Here is a 22,262-nt window from a genome sequence, read left to right on the forward strand (position 1 = left end):
CAAAACTATGCTTATCAGACTTGAGTTGTGGCAGATATTTTCTTGAAAATGAAGAAAATGAACCTATTCCTATAAGGAAACCAACTATTTGTTACCACTATAAAATTCGAGCCGTCAGGTGCAAGTTAGAATTATGGAAAACTTTCCCTGCACTTACGGACTTTTTGAATGAAATCAGTGGTGATATTAAGGGATGAGAGTTTTGATAATGTATAATGAAATTTGTGAATATTTGGACATTTGGGTTGTTTCTGGTTTTCAGTACTGCTAATATGATTTTTAAAAACTACTTGTATTTTTCCTGAAGATGGATGCATCTGGACCCTCAGATAGTGATATGCCAAGTCGGACACGACCTAAGAGCCCAAGAAAACATAATTATAGGAATGAGAGCGCCCGTGAAAGCCTTTGTGATTCTCCTCATCAGAATCTCTCAAGAGTAAGTATTGATAAAGATAAGAAAGGATAGTTAATGATTTTAATCTGTCCTTGATTGAATTTGGTAGTTGAATATCTTGGTTTTGTACTTGTTTCATCTTGTACTATTTGAAAATAGCATTCTTTATTGTATTCGGGTTAATGATAAACTTGACTTCATATAAGGAAATGTTTTTTAGTTCATATGTCAAGTATGTTTTATTTAAAATTTAAAATTTTATTTGAGAAAAACGAGCATTTTGGGTATAAATGGTTAATGTTAAGATTTATTGTTCCCCCTTATACCAAACATTTACTGAACCAAATGCCAGTCACTGGAAATGCACAGATGGTTAAAACACAGTGCTTGCTCTCAGGGAGCTTGTAGTCTCGCCCTGGGAAGCACAATGGAGCAGGTGCTGTTCACTCTGGTTAGTGCAGTGCCCAGGACAATATGAGAACCCAGAGAAGGAGCTTTACCTCGTCTGTCTTCAAAGTGCTCTTGTGCTCTTTTAGTCTTTTTTTCTAATTCAAATAATGTTTTCTTGTGATTAAATTTGGAAAAGATAATGAAGAAGATAATCATCACCAGCCAGTATTAGCATTAACACTTTATTTTTCTTGTTTACTATTTCTAAGCATAAATATATTTGTACTTCGCTGAGATCCATTTTACAGGAACACCTTTGAAATGTTCTGTTTTCAGTTCTAATTTTTAAAAAATTTTAGCAAAAATTCTGTAAACAAACTTTTTAATGGATGGTTGTATTTCTTTGAGTAAACATTCCGTAATTTCCTTAACCATTTCTCTCTTGGGTGTCTAAGTTTAGCTCTTAGGATGTAAATAGAATTTGAGCACAAAAATTTTGTTTGGTAAAAATGTTTTTCACTGATTTTATATGTAATTTTATCATTTGTTTAAATTTTTGAAATTTTGAAACCAAAGATGCTGAATGATGACAAAACATTTTTCTTTCTATTTTGAGGAAAAAAAATTTACTTTGAATCTGTTCATGAAACCCAAAATTGACTTTTGGGTTGTAAACCACTTTATTTTTTCAAAAGAATTTTAATGTAACTTTAAAATAGTTTGCAGCAGTATTACTCTTCCATTCTGCATCTCTCAAGGGCAAGCCTTTTTAATAACCAGGAAATTGAAAAAGTCTAATTTTGTAATTGGTTAACCTCTCATTTTGATAGGCACTAGAGAAACCGTTAGATTTCAGTTGCGATTAATATTTTAGGTTGTATTCAATAAACATCCTTCTCTTATGAATCAGAATCTAACATTCAAGTGCATAACTGATTGAACAAATACAAGTCTACAGACAGTTGATATTCAAGCCATAGTTCAGAAGGAAATTTCTTCCAAGTTACATAAATGAAGACTTCATTAAAATACTATTTTCTCATATTCAAAATTAATTGATGAATATTTACTTGTAGTGAAAACTAAAATACTGTATGTCATATATCCCAGCAAAGAAAATGAAATTATGATGTTTATAAACATCAGTATTATTGGTGAAGAATGAGGTAATTTACTAAATTAGAAGAGGAAGAGAGAGAATTTGTAGTACCCGAAATGGGGATTATAGATGGTATTTAGGTTCCTGCTACTGAACCATGGAAATGTATGCCTCTTTCTCCCTATTTGAAAATGTGTTTTCTATTACTGCTTTTTTTGCCCAGAAACATTTGTACTTTCCCTCAAGTGCTTTTATTTTTGCTGCCAACAAGTAGGTTGAATGAGTTCTAAGCCTTGGCATCTCTTTCTCCGTTTTATTTTTGCCTTTTTTTTTTTTAAAGGCTTTTGTCTGTTATTGACCTTGAGCTAGCAAATGAAGACATTCTTTCATGAATACTTACATCAGAATCAAGCCCATGGTAGGCACCTGACACTTAGGGTAGCCTCAGCTTTTCCTTTTACAGTGAACCATTTTTTAAAAAGATCATCTGTTCTGAAGACTTGGTTATCAGTTGAGGTGTATCACTTGAGTTGTGGATAGCATTAAGAATGTGTATTAAAGGTATCCTTTTTATTTCTTTTTACAGCCTCTTCTAGAAAACAAACTTAAAGCATTTAGTATTGGAAAAATGAGTACAGCTAAGCGAACTTTAAGTAAGAAAGAGCAAGAAGAATTAAAGAAAAAGGTAATGTTTAAAATGTAGGTTTTGAGTTATCCTTGGAAATAAATGTGTCTAAGGGGGCAGTAAGTGTATGGACAGTAGAGGATGTTTTTCAGAGATTTTTGACCTCCAAGGTATTCTCAGCTCTTATCCTCCAAGTCAAGTCTATAAGTCTATCATACGGGGTATGTTCAGAGGAGTCCAGCTTTCTATGCCTGTCCCCTCCACTGTTTCCTCTCTTCTGTGTAACAATTTTGGTTCTTTTCTGGTCTTGTCTTTTTATATAAGCAATTGTATATACATATATATTGTACCCCCTCCCCTTTCTTCGATGAATGATAGCATACTGTATATAGTACTCTTTTCTCCACTTTGCTTTTTCCATTTAACACGTCAGAGATTACTGGAAGTGTATTGAAATATTCCTTGTTCTTTTTTTGTAAAGCTCTGTGGATATTCAATAGTTTATTCAATTAAAATTCTGTTGAAGGCATTTGTGTTTTGTTTTTTGCCTTTACAAATAGTGCTGTTATGGATAGTGTTATGCATATGGTTTTTTGATAGTGTATCTTTGGGATACATTCCTTTAAGTTAGATTTCTGGGTTAAATGGTAAATACATAAATGTAGTTCTGCTAGATATTGTCATATTGCTCTCTGTAAGGGCAGGGCCATTTTGCATCCCTCTCAACAATGTATGAGAGGTTGTTTCCCCATAACCTTGCCAACAGGATATTAGCGAAGGAATTCTGCCAATCTGCTAGGTGAAAAACGGTCTCAGTGTTGTTTTAAATTTGCATTTCTCTTACAAGTAAAGTTGAACAACTTTTCTTGTGTTTGTTTCTGTGAACTATCTGCTCATATCTAAACCAGTTTGTCAACTTAGTAGATTATCTCTGTTTTTAGAAAAACTCTTTTGTATATTAGTAATATTAACGCTTTGTCTATGACAAAAGGTGCAGTGTTTTTTTCCAGTTTGTCGATTATCTTTTTGTTTTGCTTCTGATGTTTTTTCCATGCAGAAACTATTTATTGATAATGGAATCGGATTTATTAGTCTTTCCTTACGATTTCTGGTTTTTCAGTCAAGATTTTCCCACTCTCAGCTTATGAAGGAGTTTCCTCATGTTTTTTTTCTAATACTTACATAATTTCATTTAAAAAAATTAAATCTGATTAATTTGCAATTTTTCCTGGTATATTATGTGAAGAATTGGTTCATTTTTATCTTTTTTTCAAATAGCTGTCAAGTTATCCCAAGATTATCCATTAAAAAGTCCATCTATTCTCCACTGATTTGAGATGCCCCTTTTATTGAATACTAAATTTCTACACGCTGTTGGATTTATTTCTGTGTTTTCTTTTCCATTGGCCTTTCTATTCATACATGTTTTGGGGACATTTAGAATAGTTATAATTGAAGTTGTCAAGGTTCTTCTGAGCTTTTTTTCCTTTAATGCCAACTGTGTGGAGATACTGCTGCTTCAGCTTCTAATACCCATGTCTTCAGTGGTTTGTAAAGGAAATCTTTATCTTCACTGATTAAATCATTGTGCTTTGGAAATGACAAACATTAATAGAATAATACATTTTATATGGTCAATTGTCATACATTTTTGACCCTTGAATTGTGTCTAAACAAATTTACTTAGTAGGTCCTTTTCAGGTTATGCAAATTGCCAGTAGAGGAGCAAAACTTCTCTTAGTTTTAATGTTAATTAATATATAGTGTCTACTAATGACTAGAGAGTATTACCTATTAGGACTGCATAACCTGCTGTCATTTACATTATTCCTTGATGAGTTTCCCCCTGTGTGCAATAATAATTTTTATATTAGGTGATACTAATATTTTCATGTGTAATTAGGAGGATGAAAAGGCAGCTGCTGAGATTTATGAGGAATTTCTTGCTGCTTTTGAAGGAAGTGATGGTAATAAAGTGAAGACGTTTGTACGTGGAGGTGTTGTTAATGCAGCTAAAGGTAAGTGTGAATATTACAGTCCTTGAGCAAACCCAAAAGTCTTGGTTGAATGACTGCAGATAATTATGAAAGAAGTTTGGTTGCTTTTGAATTTTACGTTTCTTTTCTATTAGCACCCTCTAGTGGTGGTATTAACTAGCAAGATAAATGGCCAAATAATGGATTAATGAGAAATTAGAGCAAAATAAGTTTTTAAAATATTTAGTTCCTTTCAAGTTTCGAGATAGAACACTTTGGAAAAATTTTAATATATTGCATAGTTTTGCTGTTAAATGATTAAATTATATTTTTGAGAGTGGGGTGGTAATATTTGAATTTAACTTCATATTTTGTCAGTAGTGATGTATCTTAATACTACAAGCATATTACATTTTTGTTTATTTTTAAATAAAAATAGTAAAGAAAATCCAAATAATGTGAAATTAGTTTTGAAACAGTATTTTAAATTTCAGAAGAACATGAAACAGATGAGAAAAGAGGTAAAATCTATAAGCCATCGTCAAGATTTGCAGATCAAAAAAATCCTCCAAATCAGTCATCCAGTGAAAGACCACCATCTCTTCTTGTGATAGAAACCAAAAAACCTGTAAGTCATACTTAAATTAAGTGACCATTTGTGTTCCGAGATGATACTGCCAATGATACTTTCAGTACTTCCACTGTAAGCAGGACTTTGGTTTCTTGTTTTTAATTATTTTGGGAGTAGATGTTGAGTTTTGATGTTTAATCTTCCTGGATGAGAGATAATAAATTAGAGCAGGGCATATGGATGGTACTCTTTTTTATTCTCTTTGAGCAGTGAACATATGCTTTTACTATACTCGTAGCATATTGCAAGTAAAAAGTTAACTATATTTTAAGTGTCCGTGTAAAAGAATTCGGTTGTCTTTTTAAACAGTACTGAACTGAGGTTTAAATTATGTCAGCATGTGTCATGTCAGTTACCTTGGAAGACTATCTGTACTCTAGCAATGTGTCTGTTACCTAGAACATTTTTGGAATTTATTTGGAATTACTGTTAGAATTAGTGACACTTTCTTTTAAATATTCTCAGTATTAGAAAAACTCTTGTTTTTTGCGGGTAGGGTTTTCATGGTGCATGGTAGATAGATGTGGGTCATGTCATTTGAGCCAAATTTGGTGAAGAAATATGATTATATTGAATAGTGAGATTCATTTTTCTTGTGTGACTTTTAAAATAGCTCTGAAAGCAATTAAAAAAAATAACAGCTTTATTGAGATATAATTCATATACCATAAAATACATGCTTTTAAAGTATACAATTAAGTTTAAAAAAAATAATATTCATGGTTGTGCAATAATCACTAACCTCTAATTTCAGAACATTTTTATTACCCCAGAAAGAAACCTTATACCTACTTTTAGTCATTCCCATCTCCTGGCAACCTCTAATCTACTTTGTCTCTTTGGGTTTGCCTGTTCTGGATATTTCATGCAGGTAGAATCATACAATATGTGGCTTTTTGTGTCTGTCTTCTTTACTTAGCATAATGCTTCAAGGTTCATCTATGTTGTGGCATATATCAGTACCTCATTCCTTTTTATGGGCAAATGATATTCTATTTTATGGCTATACCACATAATATTTATCCATCTATCACTTGATGGACATTTGGATTTCCACTTTTTGGCTATCAGTAATGCTGCTATAAACATTTGTGTACAGGCTTTTGTGTGGACATATGTTTTCACTTCTCTTATATGTACCTGAGAGTGGAATTGCTGGGTCATATGGTAACTGTTTGTTTAACCTTTTGAGAAACCGGCGAACTATTCTAAAGTGGCTGTAGCATTTTACTGTCCTGTCAGCAGTGTATGAGAGTTCCACTTCTTCCACATCTTCGTCGACACTTGTTAAAATTGCCTGTTTATTTTTAAAGTTTATTTTAGTCATCTTAGTGGGTATGAAAGTTGTACCTAATTGTGATTTTGATTTGCACTTTCCTAATATTGAACATCTTTTTATGTGTTTATCATCTGTTTATAGTCTTCTGTGGAGAAATGTCTTTTTAGATCCTTGGCCCAGTTTTTGTTTTTCTTTTTAAAGATTGGCCCCTGGGCTAATGTCCATTGCCAGTCTTCTACTTTTTTTTTTTTCTTCTCTTCTTCTACCCAAAACCCCCCAGAAGGTAGTTGCATATTCTAGTTGCAGGTACTTATGGTTGTGCTATGTGGGATGCCACCTCAGCATGTCCTGATGAGTGGTCCTTGGCCCATTTTTTAATTGGGTTGTCTTTTTATTGTTCAGTTTAAGAGTATTTTACACCTATGAGTCAAGTCTCGCTTTTTTTTTCCTAAGGAAGATTTGCCCTGAGCTAACATCTGTTGCCAGTCCTCCTCTTTTTTTGGCTTGAGGAAGACCAGCCCTGAGCTAACTTCTCTGGCAGCCTTCCTCTGTTTTGTATGTGGGACACCTTTGCAGCATGGCTAGTGTATGGAGTAGGTCTGCGCTCCGGATCCTAATGTGCGAACCTGGGCCGCCAAAGTGAAATGTGCAGAACTTTAACCACCTGGCCATGGGGCTGAGCCCCGAGTCAAGGCTCTTGTCGGCTATAATGATTTGCAAATGTTTTCCCCATTCTGTAGGTTGTCTTTGCACTTTCTTGATAGTCTCCTTTGAAGCACAAAAGTTTTTAATTTTGATGAAGTTGAGTTTATCAGTTTTTTTTGTTGCTTGTGCTTTTGGTGTCGTATCTAAGAAACTATTGCCTAATTCAAGGTCATGAAGATTCACTCAGATGTTTTTCTCTAAGACTTTTATAGTTTTAGCTCTTAGATTTAGGTCTGTGAATCATTTGAGTTAATTTTTGTATATGGTGTGAATTAGGGGTCCAACTTCATTCTTTTTTGCCTTTGGATATTCAGTTGTCCTAGCACCATTTGTTAAAAGACTATTCTTCCTCATTGAATTATTTTGGTGCTTTTAAAAGAGGGATTCCAAAAGCAGTTTTGGAAGGAGTTTTAAAAGAGGAATTCCAAAGATGTTAACTGATTGTTTCAGTAATTCATATCCTCCTAAGGGCATTGTTTTGAAGAGCGCACATTTTTAGTAGTTGTTTATGGCAGTTACTTTAGATGGTAGTTCAGTTACTTTATGTTCATTAATTTTGTCTCCTGTTCCCCTCCAACAATTGTCAGGCCTAGGTATTACAGGCTTTGGGGGATGAAGTTGGTGGCTCCTTTACTTTAAGACTGCTGCTTGTCCTTTTGTTTAATTTTTTAAATATTTTGATTATTAAATTCTTAGTTTGAGAGGACAGGAGGGAAAGTTCAGTGATGATGGAAGCATTCTTTCTTTTGAACTTAAATAATTAGAACATAATTGGCACTAAAATAAAAATTATTTAAAATGATCTGATTATTGAACCATTAGTCTTGCTTAACCTTGTTTGGTTTGAAGTATAACTTGTCATATCCTTCATAGCCACTGAAGAAAGGGGAGAAAGAAAAGAAAAAAAGCAATTTGGAACTCTTCAAAGAAGAATTGAAACAGTAAGTTTTATAGTGCTGAGAATGGCTCTCATAGGTATATCGAGCTGGTAGTTACAGATGCAGGTATGAGGAGTGTAGTGTACCAGTTAGTTATCACTAACTGGCTTACCGTGAGGTTGTTTTAGATATTATAGTGGTATTTTGTGGGGTATGCTTGAAAATAAACTAAGTGTTTTGTCCAGCGTCTAGGTTGCTTAGATTATGTGGATGCAATTCAATTGATTTATCTAATGTCCGGAGTCCTGTTTGCAGTGGAAACAATATAGTCACTGAGGTGGGGGTGAGCAGAGGTTGAACTTAGCCAAGAAAGAATAAATTCTGTGGTTTTACTGTTGAATTTCCTCCTCACTATAAAAGTGGGCTTTGTATTCCATTGCTTGTGTAGCAGAAATTTGCTCATGATTCTGTTATAGCTGGGAGACTCTCTGATCTTGGTTGTTGGTACTGGCGTCTAATTACTCACCAATATTTCAAGTTATTTGAAGATGGTGCCTGGATAAGTTCTATTCTTATTAAATGTGAACAAACAAATTTTGGCTCATTATTAGTGATTATAAATATTTTCAACAGAATTCAAGAAGAACGTGATGAGAGACATAAAACAAAAGGCAGGTTAAGTCGATTCGAGCCTCCTCAGTCAGATTCTGATGGTCAGCGTCGTTCTAGTAAGTGATGTTTATTTTAATGTTTCTATTTGATTAACTATTCTAAAAACTAAGAGTTGTTTTCTTTTCCCCCTTTTTTAAAGTGGATGCGCCTTCAAGAAGAAATAGATCATCTGGTGGTAATACAGTTTTTTGCTTTTTTAATTAATAGAAATTGTCCAAACTTTGTTTTTTGCAGGTTGTAATTTTTTTTTTCCTCTTTGCCCTAGTTCTTGATGATTATGCACCTGGCTCACATGACGTAGGAGATCCAAGCACTACTAATTTATACCTTGGAAACATTAATCCACAGGTAATGTTAGAAAAGTAAGATGAATGTGGGCTCATATGCTTTATACTTTTGGAAGAGAACTACTTTGTCAATCACAAAAATAAAGTCAGGAATCTGAAGTAAGCAAATTTGATGGAACTAGATAGTCTCTAAAATTATCCTCTAAAGTTGAGCTTTATTGGTGTGGGCCAAATTGTCTTGCTACAATTCTTAAGGGCTCATCTCTTCTTTCTATAACTGGACTATATTCTGAGTTTGAAATGTTTTACTAGCTGCTGATTTATTTATAAAATCAGGATATGACTAGTGGGGGACAGTATTCTTTTGAGACTACCTTCTTCTGAGGCATAGCTTGCTTCCTTATGGATTTTTTCCCCCTCATAATAGCAAGCTAGTGTTTGTGCTTTCGTTTTTTATATTTTAATTATTTTCCCCGCTTCAGTGTTAATTGTGTTATGGGGAATTTAGTGGTTGTTATACATAATGTGCTCTTTTTAAAAAATTATGTGTTTTAGACTTCATTGCATATTTACCATTTTCTTTTTTCTCTCTTCTTGATTACACTAGTAGCTGGGTGCTGGGAAAAAAAGTGATCATATCTTTTTCTTTCGTTTACAACAAGTATTTCCTCCTTGACCTAAATGTGGTAATCACTGCTGCCTGGAGAATGTTGCTAAATGCCTAAAGGAACCATCGCTGTAGAACAGCATATTTTAGATGCAGGATCTCAAAAGGAGGAAGAGGGGAGGTGAAAGCCACCCAGCCTCTTCCTTCTGGCCACTTGTTTGTGTGAAACAGAATGTTTATGGTCTGAAAAGATTTGTGCATGCCACATGAGGGCAGGATTTTACCCGTGTAGAGGTCCTAGTTTGAATGGGAACTTGTAGTGTTAGTATGTCTTTTTCCATTTTGCAAAAACTACTTTACTTTCTTCTTGCTTGGAATTCTTTTTTCCTTTCTTTTTTGCATACCAAAAAACTCTTCTGCTTTTTAATAGATGAATGAAGAAATGCTGTGCCAAGAATTTGGAAGATTTGGGCCATTAGCCAGTGTGAAAATTATGTGGCCTAGAACTGATGAAGAAAGAGCAAGGGAGAGAAATTGTGGCTTTGTGGCCTTTATGAATAGAAGAGATGCTGAAAGAGCTTTAAAAAATTTAAATGGTAAAGTTTTTATTGTCCATTTATAGAATTCAGACTTTTTTTGGTTCTGAAAAATATTTATAAAAACTTTAGGGAGAATGGACGAGAAATGGAAGGGTTAAAAATGAGAATTAATTCAAATCACGAGAAATCTTTTATTTTCTTTTGAGAGTTAACCAAGGTGACCTTTCTTTTCTTTCTTGCAGGAAAGATGATTATGTCTTTTGAAATGAAGTTAGGTTGGGGTAAAGCGGTGCCTATTCCTCCACATCCGATATACATTCCGCCTTCTATGATGGAACATACGCTTCCCCCACCTCCGTCAGGACTGCCTTTTAACGCGCAGCCTAGAGAGCGGTTAAAAAACCCCAATGCTCCCATGTTACCACCACCTAAAAACAAGGAGGATTTTGAGAAGGTAATTTAAAAAATGTACATAGGGCGCATCTAATTTGTAAATACTAAATCTGGTAGTATTTCTTTTCAACAATTTTTTATAAATTTGTGTGTAATTCTGTTTGGCAACTCTTAAAGAAATAAGTAGATGTGTTCCCTGCCTTAGCCCGTGGAAACCTGTATTGAAATACTAGGTCATATTTTTATTTGTGGCTACCATTCCTTTTTTTGACCACTTAAGTTTTTTTCCCCTTTGTCCACTGTTGTATCCAGGTTTGCTTAAGTGCAAAATATCTAATTTTACTTTGTTCTGAGAAAGTGATACTTTGTATTTGGTAAAGTGACTTTTCAATTAGAATAGACCTCCTAAAGAGTTAAAGTGTTTGGATGGCAGCTAGCTAACTTAGTTCTCAAGATCTGAGCTGTTAGATACTGAGAGCATATGTGGTTTTTAAAAGCAGTTAACTACTCTAGTAAAAGCAAAGGGTGAGTATTTTCTTTTTATTAAACATAAAACCAACTTAATTTCAAGTTATAAGAATTTGTTGGTTCTATTATGAGTTAATTACACTTAAAATGACAGGGCTGGTTTTAAAGGCTTGGGAACAAAGTAGCAAACTGTATGGTAAGATGCAAACAGTTAATTATTTCACAAATTAAAATCTTTATCTGATAATTCTCGGTGTAGTACCTATTTCAGTGCATTGATGTGCATTCTGGCAGGAATGTTCTGATTCTTTGCATTTGGTGAACATTTATTGTTCACTGAACACATCCATTTGCATTTATGTAATTGCTTAGTGTATAATTCAAATGCAGTGATTGCCTGCAAAACTTGTGATTAGATGTGTAGTATTTTCAATGCATATGTATATTTTTGCTTGTTACTTGTTAACAATACTCACATATTCTATGTTTATTATCTGATGTGACTTCATATACAGACTCTGTCGCAAGCCATAGTCAAAGTGGTTATCCCAACAGAAAGGTACATGTTTTTCTTTATTATTACTGATCTAAATATAGACAATATCCCCTTCTGAATTAAAAAAAAAATGGTGTTGAGGAAAAGGTAATATCTTGACTGAGCAATGGTTCCTTCCCAGTCCTTTTTGGGGGGATATGTGAAATTCAACTAACTTTAGTATACTTTGCAATTTTATGTCTTTATCTTTTTTGTTTTTATTGTTACCAATGTAGAGAATTTTATAGCTTTAGTAGTTAGAATGTGTTTAATAGATTTAATCTGGAGTTGTTAGTCTAATATTAGACTATTATGATGGGAAAATAGGTCTTTTTAATGTCATAAATTTTGGTGTTACAATTTGACCCAATCTTTTATTTTTTTCTTTGTTTCTGAATTATCTTTGTTTAATGTGCACCCGTAGGTTGAGTTCTCCTTACCTAAGGCATAGTTTGTTTTTTTCTAATTGATTTTAAGAAGGAATTCCTATTATTTTCATGAACACTGAACATACTAGAAATTTTTTCACGATAAAGGTGTTTGGAATTCTTTTATTTTCTTTTCTTCCTTTTTTTCTTTTTCAACATAATGTTAAAGCAGAAGAATTCATGCTCTAGGTATGCTCTTGCTCAGTCAAGCTAAGCCTTTTCCCAAACACAGGAACACAACACTGGTTGAATAATAAATGAACACAAAAGAATACCAAATTCTCTTTGACATTGGCCTTGGTGAGCAACACCAGCTGAACTGTCTGCGGCAGCGGGGGACCAGGAAAACATCATGGGATGGATTGGGAAAGTATACAGTTTTTGACCAGACATTGGTACGATCGACTCCAATAAATGTGGTTTTATTATAACTGAGAGACAATTTTTTGGTTTTTTTTTGTTGTTGTTGCTCAGAATAAGATAATTACCATTTTAAAATAAAATAATGCACTTTAAAATATATCATATTTTTGTACTACACTGTTTCATTCTGATAGAAAAGTCACCCTTTTTTAAATAAGAAATTAAACACACAATCCTTAAGGAAAGAGTTTGATTACAATTCTTTAATAATCTTGAATTCAAGTTAGCAACAGCTAATTGTCAGATTTTGATTTTAAATAATCATATGAAGCATTTTAAAACTTCCTTAAACTTTAAATTTTCTAAAATAGATTTTATCAGTTACAAGCCTGTTTAAAACTATAGTGGGTTTTTTCCCCACTGATGAAGCGCTCACAGAAAAATATTTTCGTAGCATTCACAAAACATTTATCTGGTAGTAGCTTTACATGTAGCTCGGCTTATTTCTAAACAAAATTTTGAGTATACATTTTGCTGAAAAGTCTTGACTCACCATTTCAATGAATCCTTTGTTTTAAACTTGCTAAATCATTTTTCATCTATCTTTAATACTCAAGTCAACTTGCTTTTGACTTAATTCATACAAGTTTCTGAATATATAGCGTTTGTCCACCTATAATTGATTTTATATATTATGATACATAAAATTTCCCTTCACTTTAATTTGACACGTAACAGTGGGAGTTTTGGAACTGAATCATAACTTTGCATTATCTCCCTTCATCAAAATAATGTCATTAATTATATGGATGCTGAGAATACATTCTCATTTGGATATCAAGAACTGCATATTTGCAGAGTAATTAATACTTCTGTGAAACAAAAATAATTTTTAGATTTAAAATGAAGTGATGCTTTTGGTTTTTTGTTTTAACAGTTTGAGGTTGAATTAATAGTTTTAAATATATAGTTTCCCCTTTGTTAAAGATTTAAATTTTCATATAATTTTTTTTACTAGAGATTTTAGTGTCCACTTAAGTAGGTTTGTTTGCAAACTGTGAAAAAATAATTTTAATCACCATGAGATAAATTATTTTATTGTTCATGTACTCTGAAGCAGGGCATAATAGAGCCCCCAAAAATCTGTCTTATTCTATAACTGTATATTTATTTATATTCCAGCAGTTATTATGAACTTAATTTGAGCTGGGAATGCTAAAGGTGTAATTTAGTGTGTGCCTGTACCAAGAGCCAATATCCTTTTGCTTTTCCCACTTGTTATTTATCAACTCTATATGTTGGGGACTGGTGAAATGAGAGATCACAAGCAGCTTATAGTAAGCTGAGTCATTTTTGCCTGACAGTGTAAATCACTGTCTAAAGTTGTATTTGGAGTCTGATAAAGTATCACATGATTTTGGGACCCAGCTTCAGATTTTAAAACTAAAGGCTTTCTATGAGCCCAACCAATAAAATCGCGTATTAAGAAGTTATGTATGTTTATTTTTGGCATTAATATTAGAAAATAATGGTTATGACAAATGGAAAGGGCATCTCACTCTGTTCCGTATTTTGGAATATTTTGGAAAGAGGACTCCATTTATTTAAGGCTTTGGCAATATAATTGCTTCTTTGATTCATAGTACAGGCAGAATTGTATATATCATGAATTGTGTGAGCTAGTTTGAAGTGTGGTCCAAAGGGATGTTGCCTCATCAAAGGTCAAATTCAATAAAAACTCCATCTGCTATATGTGTACCAGAAAAGCACAGGAGTTGGATGGGTTTTTTATTAAATCAGGCCTTAAACTTGTCAAATAGTTTCACATTTCTACAAATTATAGTCATGTATATAACACTTCAATACCACCACAAAAGTGCTTGATTTAGGAATATTTTCTTTAAAACTGAGATAGTGTGTAAGTTTTTAGATGGCTATAATAACGTGTAAGCTCTAAGTTACTGATTTTATATATTTGCAGCTTTCTCAGTTGTGATTCATAACTTAATGTTTTGCATTTGGAAAATAAAATTAAGTGGCATTTAGAAAATTAAGTCTTTATTACTATGAAGCTGTGTTGTGGTTTCCCACCCTCCCTGCACCTTTCCTTCCCCTCCCACTCCCTTATCCCTGTTGCCCCCTTCCCTCTTAATGCACAAGGCATTAACATATGCTCCAGGTTACTTTTTTGGTATAAAATTCTGTGTTAGCAGAATAATCTTTTTCTGCGCAATTATAGTAACTTAGGTCAAGTGTAGTTTTATATAGTGGTAGGTCTGAATCCATTTTCTTTAACTGTGTTGTTGTTGTAGGAATTTGCTCGCCCTGATACATCGAATGATAGAGTTTGTTGTACGTGAAGGGCCAATGTTTGAAGCTATGATTATGAACAGAGAAATCAACAATCCTATGTTCAGGTGTGCATTTTTTTATTATGATAAAATATACATATAAAATTTGCCATTTTTACGAGTACAGTTCATTGGCATTAAGTACATTCACATTGTTGTGTAGCCATCACCACTGTCTTGTCTCCAGAACTTTTCTCTGAACGTAACTGAAACTCTGTACCCCCTAAATAATAACTCCCTATTCCCTTGATCCCTCAGCCTCTGACAACCACCATTCCACTTTCTGTCTCTGAATTTGATTACTCTAAGTACCTCAGATAAGTGGCGTCATACAGTATTTGTACTTTTGTGTCTGGCTTATTTCACTTAGCGTAAGTCTTCAAGGTTCATCCATGTTGTAGGGTGTGTCAGAATTTCCTTACCTTTTAAGGCTGAATAATATTCCATTGCAAGTATATACCACATTTCGTTTATCCTCAGGTGTGCAATTTAAAAATACTTTTGTTTTTTTGGAATGAAAAATATTTCTAAGAATAAAGTTCTAAAAGTATGGGGTTATTTTTGCAGTGGAATGACAAAGCAGTTTTAGTAATTGGATGAAAATTTGCTTGGGTCAGTTTTCCATCTGATTTTGATTTAGTTAATTAAATAACATTGTTTTTAACATTTTCTAGGAGGAAAATGCTTTCCATTATGCTTTTCAATGAGAGAGTCTTTCATAAGTGAGATATAATAGAACAAATGAAGTGTATAGGAAATTGTTTATCTTCTGAATAGCTATGGTATCTGAGACATTCATTTGACACTCTTAAGTTGTTCAAAAACCACTGCTTTTGAAATTATATTTTGGGAAAAATCTCTCCATTGCCAGACACAGTATCTGATACATAAGTATTCAGTAAAATTGATAGTAAGACTCAGCAAGATGCATACACACCTTTATTTTAATGTCAGTCATAAAGCCAGTCTGTGGTTAAGGTGAGAAAGGGGGTAGATGGCAGATGGCAGTGGATGAGGATTTCTCTTCAGAGATCTTTGCTTTAGTTTCGTTTAGCACTAAATAGGCAAATAATATTTGTCATTTGTGTATATTTACTTGAAGAGAGTTCTTCATTAAAGAATGGATGTTTAATTTTTTAAATTTGTTTTGTTTTAGGTTCTTATTTGAAAACCAGACACCAGCCCATGTTTACTATAGGTGGAAGCTTTATTCTATTCTACAGGCAAGTATAATCAATTACTTTGTTAATTTTGGCTCTTGAGGTATTAAACCTTTCTAATAACATTCTGGACATGTTTATTAGGGAGATTCTCCAACTAAATGGAGGACGGAAGATTTTCGTATGTTCAAAAATGGATCATTTTGGAGGCCACCACCATTAAATCCATACTTGCATGGGATGTCAGAAGAGCAAGAAACAGAAGCTTTTGTAGAGGAGCCTAGTAAAAAGGGAGCACTTAAGGAAGAGTAAGATTTTTTTCCTTACCGTTAATATATTCAGAAAAGTTGCTGTAATTAATGGTCTTTACTAAGATGTTGACCCTAAAATAAGATAGTTTTTTTCACTTGTGAATGTTTAAAATAGTAACATCTCTCATCATATGCTTTGTAATTTTAAACATCTTGTCAAGTATAAGTGTGTGTCCTTATAAGTGTGTGACCTTGACCTCTTGCTACTGATAAAAATTAGTCATGACCTCTTAAGCAGTGATTCTCTAGCAGTGGAATGCTTCAGATTCTTACAGAAATTACCCCGAGACCCTTAGAATTCTTGCCTTTCTGAATGCAACATAAAGAGAGGACAGATGATTGTATGGCTTAGGGAGGTCAGATGGTTGCCAAGTCTCTCCACACAGTTCGCAGTGTGTGGCCACCATGCAAGCATATGTTGTTATTAGTGCTCAGTCAGCAGTGGTACAGTGCTGTTAGCCTGGTTTAGGAAGCAGAAACAAATTTAACTATTAAATGTTCAGAGAGGAAGTTCTGTATACCTCATGGAAAAAATTAGCTAAAAGAATTTTTAGCATATAGGATTCTGTATAGTCTATAACTCTTAATACTAGCTGCATTGATTCATTGTTTGTGAGAGCATTTGCTAATGGAGAACTGTAGTATTTGAGAGTATATTTGCTTCTGAAGATGTATATTCATCATTACTTTCCTCACAGGCTAAATTTGGTTGTCTCCTATTTTTGTAAATAAAGTTTTTTTGTTAGTTTGTTTTTTTTGTTGAGGAAGATTTGCCCTGAACATGTTGCCATTCTTCCTCTTTTTGCTTGAGGAATATTTGCCCTGACCTAACATCTGTGCCAGTCTTTCTCTGTTTTGTATATGGATCACCACGTGGCACAGCAAGGCTGATGAGTGGTGTAGGTCTGTGCCTGTGATCCAAACCTGTGAACCTAGGCCACCGAAGTGGAGTGTGCCGAACTTAACCACTATGCCACGGGGCCGGCCCTGTAAATAAAGTTCTTTTGGAACACAATCATGCCCATTCCATTCCATGTTGTCTATGGCTGCTTTGGTGTTTTAGCAGCAGAGTCGAGTAATTGTGACAAAGACTGTGTGGCCTGCAAAGCCTAAAATATTTACTGTCTGATCCTTTACAGAAGTTTGTCATCCTCTGCGTTAGCCTGTCCTAATCCTATGCAGAAGTGCTAAAGTAACAGGCAGACGGCCTTCAAGGGAAAGAAAAGAACACGGCAGTTCTTTTTCAGTGTAATGGGCTAATAGGACTGGGACATGCTCAAAGATTCTTGAGAAAAATGCCCATAATTTTAAATTTACTTAATTTGTAAACTAGAAATCACTGGAATCATTTAATTGTTCCCGGAAAAGTATTCTTCCCCATGTAAGTTCTTCAGAAAAAAGTGTACTGTATTTGGGGAACTTAACACAAATCAGACTTAATACAATTTAGTCGTCAGAATTTTATCTTAGTGGGTTTTAAAGAACTTAGTTTATGAACAGAAACTAAAATGGCATTTGAAATTTATGTCTATAAATATTTATAAGTTAAAAAAATTTGTATTCAGACAGAGGGACAAATTAGAAGAAATCCTGCGGGGTTTAACTCCAAGGAAAAATGATATTGGAGATGCAATGGTTTTCTGTCTTAATAATGCTGAAGCTGCTGAAGAAATAGTGGATTGCATTACTGAGTCATTATCCATCCTAAAGACACCCCTTCCCAAAAAGGTATGGAAATGGTTTCTCTTTATGGAACATTTGATGAAGTGAAAGGGAGATATTAGTTGACTTCTTTTTGGATTGAAATTGGTTTGCTTTTTTGCATGAAGAACTTGACTGAAGAAATCTTTCCCTTGCAGTCTTATTTTCCTTCTGCCTGGAAAACTTATGTTAATTGACACAGAAGTTATCAACAGGTTGAAATGTAAATGCGTTACAAATTTTATCCCTGCCAAAGTCATGGTTGTGGTGATGTTGAATTTCTTATAACTCTTCTAAGTAGCTGTGTTTATTAAATTATAGCTAAACATTAGCCTTATGCCACTAATTCCAAAAGATTTCAATATGGAATTTTTTCCCAGATATATTATTCACTGTTGGTTTTTAATCTGTTTTATGTTGTCTTTTGGTATTCTAGATTGCCAGATTATATTTGGTTTCTGATGTTTTGTACAACTCTTCAGCCAAAGTTGCTAATGCTTCATATTATAGAAAGTTGTAAGTATAATGATGTAAGCTGATATTCCTGAAATAAAATATTTAAGGGTAAGGAGTTTATTAAAAGGATTTTGTTCATTAACACCCTAATAATAAATAATTTAAATTTTTTCATAGTTTGTAGAGTTTTGTAAAAACTTGGATTGCGTTCATTGAACTAAACCAGTTTAAGCTAAATTACCGGTTTTTGGGGAATTTTTTGTATCAGTTTTTTGATTAACTATTGATAATAGAACAAATAGGAAAAATTAAAAAATGACTTTATTTTTCTTGCGTATTTAGCTACTTGCATAATGAATAAGCTGAAACAATAGAAATAATGGCAAACATAAAGGCAGAGCATTAACTGTGTATAGACTCGACGTTCTCTTCTGATTGTCATTGTATTGCTGTAGTTCATTGTTCACGTTTTCCCAGGCAATAGGAAATTATGTTTCTGTACTGTAATTAATATATAGCTCTTCCTCAATTCTCCAGAGTTCTTTTTGGTGTTTATTTTATGAATAGGGAAGCTTAGGAAGTTTGGGAATTTGGGTCCTAATGTTAGCTCTGCTATTAGTTTTTTTGCCTTGGAGAAGTCACTTTTTTCCTTTTCCTATTTTATAAAACAAAGAAGTCAGACTAGATGGCTCAAAGTATCCTAGATGTAGAGTTCCTTGATAATCAAGGGAACTAGTTCTTAAGACTTTTACGGATTTTGTAGGAGAATAATTCAGAATAATAGGAGTTAAAGCAGTTAAATTATGGTTTTAGAGTTTAAGCACCTAGTTCTTGATTTTTTAAAGAATTACTTGATTAATTTATACGTTTTTTTTTTAAGTCCACGAGGGGTTTTCAATGGCTAGCATGCTGAAGTGGATAGGGATTTTTAAACAAATTCTATTGTAAAAAATATACTATTTGAATTTCAGTTTTGAAACAAAGTTATGTCAGATATTTTCAGACCTCAATGCTACCTATCGTACAATTCAAGGCCATTTACAGTCTGAAAACTTTAAGGTACGTTTATTTTATTATTTTTGCCCTAGTGTTTTAAACGGGGGATGGTGGCTAGGAAGCACATTGGAGGGCTAGGAAAGTACCTAAGATAAGTATAAGACATAACTTGCATTTTTCAGAAATTATCATTTTAAAATTTAGTGCCATTTTACTTTCAGTATCAAAAAATGTCCTGAATTTTAAAATGTATTATCTAGTATTATTTTGTCAGATATTTGTTTTAGGTTTAAGTGTTTTATTTAAATATTTTAAATATTAGCCTTCTCTTTTCACAAAACACATTCAGAAGATAACTTGTTTTGTAATGGTGTATATAATTTGGCTGGATTAGGAACATTCATTTTAGTTACTCGTATTTAGAAAGTATATTGACTTAACTAATTTTTTATAACCTCTTAAGATGTAGATTAATGTTAAGAAAAGCCAAAGTACCTTACTTATAATTGAATAACTAGATATACTTATCATGGGAAGAAGAGTTATTAAGGAAATTTCTTAGTTTGAGAAGATGCCCAATGACACCACCATTTAGGGGATTCAAACAAACAACTCCATTTAAAAACTTCTTGACTTTAAATTTTCTCCATAAGTCAGAGCTTATAGAAAAGTTTACAGCGGAGACAGAGAAACGTGTGAGCCAGAATCAGGAAGTACTTCTTTGAATCATTAGGGAATTCAGGTCAAAACTTGATTTACCTTGATATCCAGCTTTCCTAAGTTTCTCAGCTGGTCTTTCCCAGAATGTGGCCTCAAGCGTACCTCTAGTAGAATGGGACATGGAACTTCAGTGGTCAGGAGCAAATAGTTACTTTCTTTTTCGTTGTATTTAATTTTTTTCCTTTTAATTAGATGACATTGATTTTTTAAAAGCATTTTAATGCTAGTTATTCTCTTTGAATTTTAAAAACAATATCTGGTTAAAGGAATATTCAGCAAATTGTGGTGGTCATTCTCATGAGATGAAGTTTGAAACATACTGCCCTAAATGATAATTCGTCGTCTTTTCCTATTTATTTAGCAACGGGTAATGACCTGCTTCAGAGCATGGGAAGATTGGGCAATTTATCCAGAACCATTTTTGATCAAACTGCAGAATATTTTCTTAGGACTTGTAAATATTATTGAAGAAAAGGAAACAGAGGTAGGCACTCAGTGTATTTGTCTGATTATTTTAAAATGTATTTCTGGGGGTGCTGTGGAAGTGTGATAGATTACAGATGTGAGTAACATTTCTTTGGGGAAAATACTTACTGTTTATCACTAAATAGTGACATTTCTTTTGCTGGAAGATCTGAAATTACGTATAACAGGAATTCTCTGTTTTGAGTCTTTATGTGAAAATTGGTGACTGGTTTTTTATTTGATGACATGAAAAGATTTATATTACTAGAAGAAAGCAAGTAATAGAGCAATATATAGCATGATTTCATTTTGTTAAACTAAAGATAGCTATATAAGTTAAATATGTACATGAAAAGATGTACCACAATGCTAGCAGGTTCTGTTCATCACCATTCTATTACTTTTTACTTCCTCAGTAATTCTTGAAACCTTAGTCTTCATTTCTACCATCCTAATGCAGCTATCATAATTTCACTGTGTCTCTTATAAGATCCTCCTAATTGGCCTCCCTTCTCCAACTACATGGTCCTCGTTTCAGTTTCTTAAATGTACAGTGTTTCCTCCTACCATATACCCTTATACATGTTCTTCCCTCTTTCTGGAAGTCTCCTTTTTACCTGAGATCCTTCAGATCTCAGTTTAAGCATAGCTTCATTGAGCCTTCTCAGAACTCTTTGGGTGAAACCTACTTATTATACACTGTAATAGTACAATATACCTCTTTGTTGTAGCAGTCATCATAGTTGCGGTTATATATATATTGTCGTGATTATCTGATTGCCTGGCTCATATTCCCACCCCAGTTCTGTCCCCCCTCCTCCAACTTCCCCCCATTCTACAAAGCTCTGACAGGAGGGACCAAGCTCATTTCTGCTCGTCATTGTATCCTCAGTACTGGATGATAAATTATGTTCTTATTATGTCCTCACATTGTAGCTAGGAATGTGGCTATCCAGCTGGTTGGTTTATACTGGATTGCAAATTAATGTTGTAACAATATGACTTTAGCAATATTACGATAGTATGTGTGTTTCCATAGGATGTACCGGATGACCTTGATGGTGCCCCTATTGAGGAAGAGCTTGATGGGGCACCTCTAGAAGACGTGGATGGAATTCCTATTGATGCTGCTCCCATTGATGACCTCGATGGAGTCCCTATAAAGAGTCTTGATGATGATCTTGATGGAGTGCCTCGTAAGTTCAAATTTCAAACTGATTATATCTAGCTCATAAGTCTGATTCCCAGAACTCTTTAATTTACATACATGCTGATATGGAAAAAGGTTACAATTTCTGATTAAGGTGTCAGTCATTAACTTTTTTCTGTCTTTTATTTATTTCTGACTTTGCAAAATTCAAATACCCAGTTATACATTTGACTGTGCCAAGAAGGTTTTCTTTCTGATCACGTGTCTTTTATTATTAGTTTTCCTAACTTACAGGTTCACTTTTCCTGACTGCCTAAAATCATTTTTGGAAGTAGGAAGTGTACACAATGTTCAGTACATTTGAATTATATGTTAAAATATTGAATAATATATTCTATAGTTTAAACAATAATTAAGTAAAGATAATAAGGATTTTTTTACTTCCTCCACTTTTGCATTTGCTTGAAATAATAATAACCTGAATGTTCGCAGTTGATATATATATATACACTATTTAAAAATTGGACCTCAGATGCAGAGAATTGGATTAGTCACGATACTTAATCTTGACACTAGCATTTTAGTCCGTGTGTGGCCTTATTTTATTTTACTTTTTAGTAATATAGTGAATACCCATGAACTCTTTTAAGTTAGGTCATCCTTAGTAGTCAGGGTTAATA

At 33.5% G+C, this 22,262-nt stretch overlaps 1 protein-coding gene across 2 annotated transcripts in view; it reads left to right on the forward strand.

Moving 5' to 3' along the window:
* The window catches only part of U2SURP (U2 snRNP associated SURP domain containing), an 87,073-nt gene that overhangs the window by 45,386 nt on the left and 19,425 nt on the right, over window positions 1-22,262 (forward strand). The window contains exons 6-24 of one of the 2 annotated variants that reach the window (XM_001493057.6): window positions 308-439; window positions 2,473-2,571; window positions 4,415-4,529; window positions 4,982-5,115; window positions 7,976-8,043; window positions 8,614-8,708; window positions 8,792-8,827; window positions 8,918-9,000; window positions 9,977-10,142; window positions 10,328-10,539; window positions 11,462-11,505; window positions 14,585-14,689; window positions 15,780-15,846; window positions 15,928-16,091; window positions 17,660-17,822; window positions 18,232-18,311; window positions 19,223-19,310; window positions 20,329-20,451; window positions 21,472-21,628. In XM_001493057.6, the coding sequence (XP_001493107.1) occupies window positions 308-439; window positions 2,473-2,571; window positions 4,415-4,529; window positions 4,982-5,115; window positions 7,976-8,043; window positions 8,614-8,708; window positions 8,792-8,827; window positions 8,918-9,000; window positions 9,977-10,142; window positions 10,328-10,539; window positions 11,462-11,505; window positions 14,585-14,689; window positions 15,780-15,846; window positions 15,928-16,091; window positions 17,660-17,822; window positions 18,232-18,311; window positions 19,223-19,310; window positions 20,329-20,451; window positions 21,472-21,628 (2,131 nt within the window). The remainder of the gene's footprint in view (window positions 1-307; window positions 440-2,472; window positions 2,572-4,414; window positions 4,530-4,981; window positions 5,116-7,975; window positions 8,044-8,613; window positions 8,709-8,791; window positions 8,828-8,917; window positions 9,001-9,976; window positions 10,143-10,327; window positions 10,540-11,461; window positions 11,506-14,584; window positions 14,690-15,779; window positions 15,847-15,927; window positions 16,092-17,659; window positions 17,823-18,231; window positions 18,312-19,222; window positions 19,311-20,328; window positions 20,452-21,471; window positions 21,629-22,262) is intronic. The other variant, XM_070238279.1, reaches the window with a different exon arrangement.

Source organism: Equus caballus, chromosome 16, assembly GCF_041296265.1.
Source record: "Equus caballus isolate H_3958 breed thoroughbred chromosome 16, TB-T2T, whole genome shotgun sequence".
NCBI classification, from domain to species: domain Eukaryota; kingdom Metazoa; phylum Chordata; class Mammalia; order Perissodactyla; family Equidae; genus Equus; species Equus caballus.